At 34.9% G+C, this 7973-nt stretch overlaps 1 protein-coding gene across 2 annotated transcripts; it reads left to right on the top strand.

Moving 5' to 3' along the window:
* Positions 1-3396: 3396 nt before the first annotated feature.
* LOC121227724 (sister chromatid cohesion protein SCC2) lies at positions 3397-7960 on the top strand. Of its 2 annotated transcripts, none has more exons than XM_041110617.1 (10): positions 3397-3854; positions 4366-4461; positions 5389-5530; positions 5604-5697; positions 5781-6037; positions 6564-6671; positions 7072-7183; positions 7438-7534; positions 7621-7806; positions 7927-7958. In XM_041110617.1, the coding sequence occupies exons 1-9, from the start codon at positions 3574-3576 to the stop codon at positions 7799-7801; spliced, it is 1368 nt and encodes a 455-aa protein (XP_040966551.1). In that variant the 5' UTR covers positions 3397-3573; the 3' UTR covers positions 7802-7806; positions 7927-7958. The 2 variants fall into 2 exon arrangements, with proteins under 2 accessions (XP_040966551.1, XP_040966550.1); XM_041110616.1 differs by having other exon boundaries at positions 3409-3854; positions 4366-4475; positions 5397-5530; positions 7927-7960.
* Positions 7961-7973: the final 13 nt, after the last annotated feature.

Here is a 7973-nt window from a genome sequence, read left to right as displayed (position 1 = left end):
AGTGATCACCTCAAAAGTTGATATATTGGACTAACAAAATTGATAAATTGATAAGCCCTTTAAATGAAAAGTGACATAATCTCTTTGGACACAAAATTGCCTTTAAAATTTTTCACATGTCAGCTTCAGTGTCACAACACCTAGGCTTGGTGGCGCGACACCTCGTTAGTGGCCCTAGCTTCTTCATTTCGACCATCAATAGTGAAATCATGACCTTGAAGACTTAGAGCCGCGACCTTGAGCTTGGTGTCATGAATAGCACACTTAGTGTCGTGACATCCTCGGCAGACTGCTCCAGGTTGGTTCTCGTTGAAGTCTTGCACCCCTAAGGTAATTGAGGCTCAGTGTCGTAACATCCTGGCATCAATGTCATGACACCCACGTTCCTCAAGGTTTGACCATTTTTGTTTCCCTACGCAATCTCAAATCAATCATTAGACAATGCCATAGTTTAGCCAATTTGGTCTCAAAATAGGTAAAATATAAGAAAAGCTATCATTGACACTAAATATAAGTATTGAAAAAAATTAAAAAGGCTCATAAACTACTTGAAAACAAGCTCATTATATCCTCGAGAGAGCCTAATTGACGTATCAAATTATGACAAATCAGTAGGGACCTTATCAACTCAATATCTTCAAGCTTTCCAGGTTTGGCCTTTTTATAGCAGTCACTTGATAGAAACCTTTAGGTGATACCTCAAGCCTTTCTACCAGTTTAGAGTTGGATTACTATTACCGAGGCAAATACTGATTAGACATGTCACACAACTAGTATAGACTCGCCAATGCCTCAAGACCTTGTATTCTCAGAGTCCGATTGGTGGTCAAAATCAAATCTTGATGCTTGATAGTATTATGACTTATATTTGCGTTGCAACTCTCTCTTCAAATAGTCCATTCAACCTCAGGCTTAGGAACCTTTCCAACATCTGAATCAACAGTAGGAGCTTGCTAGCCAATGAGAACAGATGTTTGCCTTATCATCAACATAATTAATATAGATTTCATTCCAGCCTTCTAGCAGAGATAATTACCACTCTCAAGCATAGGGAATGGGTAATTGACGAACTTCCATAGTAAAAAAAAAACAATAAGATTCACAACTAAATACGTTAAGTGTTCACTCTTATACTAATTGTTGCTACCTTAAGTTGCTTATTTGCTTAAAATGAAAACAACAATAGAAGTGCTCAATGAATAACAAATAACACCAAGGATTGTTTTCGCAGTTAGATTTCCCTACGTTTGCGAGCCTAGCTCAGTGAATAATTCAACTATCTTTATTCATAATACAACAAGCGATCACGCTCCATCACCCCAAGTATAGATATCTCACCTTGTACTAAAGACTAGAACACTCGCTTCAAATCCTCCCCTGAGAACTTGGGCAGTAACACTTAACAATGTTACATAACAGTTTGCACTCTCTCACAAAAAAAAAAAGGTTCTCAATGAACATATTAAAATGCACTCAATAAGCTCTTATACATAACCTAAAAAGCCTTAAAGCATATATCAATTTGGCTTGCTAACATAGAATCTAAGTGATTACAAAGTAATTCCTTGAAATAGTTATTGCAATTACAACTTTCAAAACACAACCAATCAAAGATATATTTCCAAACAGGAACACAGTCTACATCGATCCTCCACATTCTAGGGGTTAATTTGATTTACTCAATTCCAATCCAATCTTCAAAACTATGGATTGGTTTCCATAGATGGACCAAAGTATCTTCAATAAAACAGCACATAACATGTCCACATATTTTCTTCATTAAATTGTCAATCTAAATACGGTAAGTAAAAAATACCTCAGTGGCAGTCTGCAGTTGGCATTACCAAGTGTCACTCAATAATAATCAGCTTACCTTGCCTTAACATATATCATATTATAATATATTAATTAGATGTGTTAAAGTACAATATATATTTTGTTATTTTGTTAATGTTACTATTTCAAGGTGCTTTTTAAGTTCTCAATATTTTATTTTAATGTGTTTTCAATGTGTTGGGAATATTTAATTCAACTATTTTAAGTGTATTTAAGGATTTTTTTTAAAAATTCATACAAAAAATAATAAATTAAAAATATAAATACGGGTAAGTTAGGTCAAGCTCAAACTTTTAGTTTTCTATTTGAGTAAAAATAAAGTAAATTTTTAAGTCAAATTAAGCTTGGACAATAAAAATCAACATAAATACCATCTATAGACCTGACTCATGAACAAGTCTATGACTTGCATTCCAAAGCTAGATGAAAACCAATTTGATATATCAACAACCTTAACGATAATAATAGTCAAGCTTTCCTTATATTGCTTAAGCAAGTACATATAAAAAACTCACATTATTTTTTCTTGCAAAAATAGTTTGAGTTTAATGATAAAGATAATGTTTAACTATCCTTTCGGTCCTCGTACTTTTTGCACATTTAAATGAAGTTCTTTTATTAAATCTCATGAATTTAAGAATTGAAGTCTAATAGATATAAATCGGTAAATTATTTTTTGAAATTTCAAAATAAAAACAATTTAGTCAAGTGATCAATTAATGCCTAACGAAGCCATTTAAGTAAAAAAGAAAAATATTCCCAACACGAATGACATTTTCGTCATATCAAAGACATTCACTCCACGTATTCCGCAATAATTGTTAGATGGCAAGTTTAAACATTAACATCATCTTACACAGAACTCCACCTATAAATACCCTCAAGATAATAAAGAGGGGATCGACTCCCAAGCAAATAAAGCCTACACCCTGGCAGCTTATTCCCCGCACCGTCTCTACCTTCCCTTCACCTTCACTCTTTGTAACCTTCGGCTCTCCACCCCGATTGGGTGAATTGGCCTCCACACCCTTCTCCTATCTATCACATTGTTGTATCACTTTATCAAAAATATATGATAAATTATAATTTGACCCCAAAAATGTTAGAATTTTGATTTAATCATTTGAAAATCATATAGATATAACCTGATACAATGATGAAATTGCATTTTACTATCATAAAAATACAACTTAATCTCGGCTCCCCCAAAAATATTTCTGGCTTCGCCCCTACTTTTGACGATGTTATCTGTTGGACTTAAATTATAAAACCAAAAGAGTAGTGAATCTAAATTTCAAATATACCAAAAGTACAGGGACTAAGAGAAAATTAGTCCAATTCAATCACGCAAATATAGCTTCTGCGAGACTCTTAACAGCCAGCAAGACAAGAAAGCAGTAAAATAGGGTCAACCAAGGGCATTTAGTAACTTGATAAATTTCGACGATTCCAATTTTATTTTTTTTCCTGTCATAAATAAAAATCACGGAAAGGAAAATCCCCCCCAAATTTCACACTTTTCCCCGCCATTTATTTTATCTCTTTTAATTTTTTTTCTTTCTTCCCAATCTGTTCTCTTTTTTCTTAGGGCTTAAAACCTCTTCTGTTCTTGGTTTTTTCAAATGAAACCCTAATTCCTTTTAAATTACCCTTAGATTCCTACAATATTTACTAAAAGAACCACTCATTTTCAACTCTCTTCATGCTCTCTATCTGCACCAAATCCCTCACGGATCGATGAGCAATCCAAGTAGCTCGTCCTGGGTCTCGGATCAACCGGGGCAGAGGTTAATGGACATGGCCCACTGTGGCATCGGCTTGACCAACACCATCCACTCTGAGGTGGCGCAGTGCTTGCCGCTTCCTTCGTTGCCTGTTTTCTGTGGTGCTTCGGATCTGGAGCTCCGGCTGTTTGACGACCCGGCTGTTGGAGCTTCCAGGTCTTTGAACCGACCGCAAATTATAGCTCAGGCTGGTCGAATTGCTGATCTGCTTCGCGAAACTGACGTTTCATATCTGTAAGTGTTTAAAATTCTAGTGAATTTGAAATTTTAGCTCAATTTTTAGTGTTTCTCAATGCAGTGAAATCTGAAAGAAATATTTGGACTTCTAAGTCTTTGATATTGTTATTGATTATATAAGCTTTATCTCTTCTTCTTTTTTGAATAATTTGAATTTATTGGTTAAAGCTCCCACATAGTTGCTATTTGATTTAATTGCTGTTCTGTGTTCGCTATTTCTATATTTTCTGTTCGAAGTTGTTAAAGGTGAAATTATACTCGTTTGAAAGAACGATTTATATAGAGAGAGCATATATAATTCTATCATTTATGAAAAAGATGAAAGTAAAATTATGCGTTTTATGTAAATAACTGTAATTTAGATTTTCAGAAAATTTTTATTTTTTTCCCATAAACAAAAGCCAAATATTAAAAAGTAACAAACAACGGAATATTAAATGATTAATTATGGATTTGAGATGCCAGTCTTAGGTGTAAGCAAGTGATTATATTTCTTTTTTTGGTGCAGGAATCTTAGGGATGAGGCAGGTTCAGTTTCGCATGACCATTTGGAGCCCTTGGAACTTCATGCACAAGTTCTCCAATACAACCCTGCAGCATTTGAGTATGTTACCCCTGGTAAACAAAGTATTCTCGTTTCTCTTGTTCATCTTATCTGATGCCCTTAATAAATGGAAGTACTAAAGGAATTGAGCCAATGCATGATAGTTCTTTCTGATATATGTAGATGGGGAAGTCCCTTTACAAATTAGTGTGTGATTTCTAGAGAGATCACTGAATTATTTCATTAGCTTATTGAAGCCTTCGTAAAATTGTACTTAGTTACCTACAAGAGAACTGTTGTGATGAATCCCACTTAGCTCTATGACATGACGAAACACTGATATGCTGCTACTTTAGAATTCAATATCCTTCTATTCTGCATCAGAGTTGCTATTAAATGAAAAATCTCAACTACGATAGTGTAGCCCTTAACTTAGATGATTTGCATTGTGGATGAAATAGTCGGCATATATATATATATGAAAAGTGGTGTAGATTCTTTTGGTTATATGCTTTTGTTCCATATTAGAATAGGGCATATTAGCTTATGGTTTGTTGCATGAAAGTTAGTAGAAGTAAGAGTAATGCAGAGAAATTGTGGATGGGATGTGTTGGTAGGAAGATTATGATGCATGCGTGTTTCTGGAAATTGTACATGCATGAATGCACTTAAGCTACAGCTCCTCTCGTATGCTGCTTTGCCACTTTTACAATGAATTGGTTAAGCAAAAGTGTATGTCTAAATTCCAAGTCAATTTTTTATTTTTCCCTTTTGGGTATACTTTATCATCCTGCTCTTCATACCACTGATGCTTTTCCACTTTCCACAGCATTTTAAAGCATGTTTTGGGAGTGCTTGATATAATAAAGTCGTTTCTGTTTTGTTACTGTCCATTGACTTTGTATGTTTGCAATCTTCTGTGTTGTATTCTTTCCCACATTCTTGGACGTTGTTATCTGGGCTTATTGTTCATTGCATTTCTTCAAGTCTCTCAGGTCTTGTCAAGGGAAAAAACTCTGGTGGTGCTATGTTTGAAAGGAAGCCATCTGAGTCAAGTGCTCCTCTTATTGGTCAATTCCAAAGAGAGACTCGCAGCAATCGCAATAAGCAGACTGATGTTGTTGCTAATGTATGGATGGGTTTCAATTTAGTTATTAAAGCCTGAGTATTTTAACATGCTTAATTTTATAGTATAATTGCAGGATATGCCAAAATCGTCTTCCAAGAAGCCAAAAATCAAGAAAAAGGCTGATGACACTGGGTCATCAGTTCTACCTGATCCTACAGAGCTTCAAGGTTGCCTTGGTTTTTCCCTACTCCTCCGCTCCCTCCTCTCATTTGTATTAACACATTTATTTGCCTCTAATGTTTTTCTTTAGATGCTATAATTGGGAACTTCCGTGAGCTGCTAGAAGACTTCTGCAGCAGAGCTCAAATTCCTACTGATGATAGGGATGAGATGGAGTGGTTATCATTGCCAGTTAATGATGTTAGAATGCTTGTAAATGAAATTATGTCAGTACGTGCAAAGAGACTTCTACATTTGGTTCCTGTAGATATTCTTGTGAAATTGTTACGGGTTCTAGATCATCAGATACATCGGGCAGAAGGCTTGTCCATTGATGAATGTGAACATGTAAGTGATGATTATCTGGCTTTAGGTATGCATAGTGTTGCAACTATTATTTTGTTCTCATCTGTTATCATGCTTGGAAACAGGAAAAGTTGGGATAGTTCTTAGGTTCAAACTTAAGCAATATCATTTTGCCTTTGGGTATGGATGGTTTAGCAGCATCTTGTTTCAGGTTTTGCATTGGCACTTGATGGTTCTTGATTAATCAGAACTGATACTTTGTGCCTATTTCCCCTTCTTTTGTTATAAATTAGTTTTAATGTTTGTCTTATTTTCAAGGATTCCTCTACTTTGCTGAAGGATTCTTATTAATTTATATGTAACAATGCAAGAGGAGTTTGAAAGCAAAAATGAAAAATGTGCTTACTGTTAACAGATAACAGAATATGAATTAAACAAATCTGTGTGGTGTTCCTATTAAGTCTATTAAAAATTTCTGATCTTTTTCATTTTTCCTGGTGTGTTGGATTTATAGCAGGAGCATATTGTGGTTCATAAGCCTTAACTCATTTTTGTTCAAATGTTTCAGCAAGACTCAGATGTATTCTCATTAGTATTCTGTGCCCTGGAGTCCATTCATGCTTCTTTGGCAATAATGGCACATAATGACATGCCAAAGCAATTATACCATGAAGAGGTATGTGCCTCGTTTGGGTAGCTCTTAACCTTGACCTTCTGGTGCAGTTGCATTTTGTCCTTATGCGTTCAGTTGTTCCATACAAAGTCCAAACCATTTAAATTGTTCCAATAATTCCTGACTGCTAAAAATCTGTTAAAATAAATGGTTTCATGTAAGCACTTTCTGTATTTTTCAATTGAATTTACTATGGGTAGGACTAAATAATAACACTAAAAAAGGTTTGGAATTTAAAGGGGTCAAAATGAAACTTTTGAAGGCTATGGCTGGTGCTTTTTGCTCACATCATATCTTTTGTTAAATGATGATCCCTGCTGCTGTACCTTGCATTCAGGTTTTATGTTGCTTGTCTGTTTCTGCTGTTGTAACACGGATTATTCATTCTCTCTTTTCTCACCAGATTATTGAAAGGATTTTAGAGTTCTCTAGGCACCAGATAACAGATGTTATGTCAGCTTATGACCCATCATATCGTGCCTTGCATAAACCAAGTGAAAATGGAGCAGTTGAAGGTTAGCCATCTGATTTATGCAAAATGTGCTGGATCATTTTTTGCTGTGCTTCTTGCCAATAACAGAATTGTCTTCATTTGCATCAATAATCGTGACAGTGTGTCAAAAGTTCATATTGTCTTCATTTTTTTTTAATAAAACTGTATCTTTTTTTCTAGTCTGTTCTCTAGATTTCATGGTCAGTCAAATGTTAGTGGGTTTATTATGTTAGTTTTCTTGTACTGAACAGCTTAATTTTACGTTTTTTCCTCTAGATGATGATGATGAGGAGCCTGATGCTGAACTGGGGTCTGCTAGCAAGAAAAGACGGAGTACCAAGACTGCTAAAGCAAAGAAATCAGCGTTAAATAAGTGTGTTTATTCATTAGTATTATGGTAAATAATTTAGCGCAGCAGAAGTTAGGTGTCTTCTTATTGTTTAACTTCTTCCTTGATAGGGTCTCTGGTGCTGTGAATGCTATACTACAAAAGCTCTGCACAATTCTTGGTTTACTCAAAGACTTGTTGTTGATTGAGAAGTTATCTGATAGTTGTGTTCTACAACTATTAAAGACAAGCTTCACTACTTTTTGGTGGACAACATTCAGCTCTTGCAACTCAAAGCAATTGGCTTGCTAACTGGGGTATGAATCCAGATGTTCAATTTGCAGTTAAAAGGATAGACATGATTAAATGCTTACATCAAGGTAAATTATGGCAATTATATGTTGTTCTTTAATCTGAGTGTTTTTTTTTTGATACAGATATTCTACTCATATACCCAACATAGAACATATATAATAGATGAAAT

Source organism: Gossypium hirsutum, unplaced genomic scaffold (genome assembly GCF_007990345.1).
Source record: "Gossypium hirsutum isolate 1008001.06 unplaced genomic scaffold, Gossypium_hirsutum_v2.1 scaffold_1541, whole genome shotgun sequence".
NCBI lineage: Eukaryota > Viridiplantae > Streptophyta > Magnoliopsida > Malvales > Malvaceae > Gossypium > Gossypium hirsutum.
This window is presented reverse-complemented; position numbering and strand designations above follow the sequence as displayed.

Coding starts and splice junctions, on each gene's coding strand:
- LOC121227724 (XM_041110616.1), top strand. CDS start 3,574: ATGAGCAATCCAAGTAGCTCGTCCTGGGTCTCGGATCAACCGGGGCAG. Junction 6,672..7,071: donor AGCAATTATACCATGAAGAG/GTATGTGCCTCG, acceptor TTTTCTCACCAG/ATTATTGAAAGGATTTTAGA. Junction 7,535..7,620: donor AAGAAATCAGCGTTAAATAA/GTGTGTTTATTC, acceptor CTTCCTTGATAG/GGTCTCTGGTGCTGTGAATG.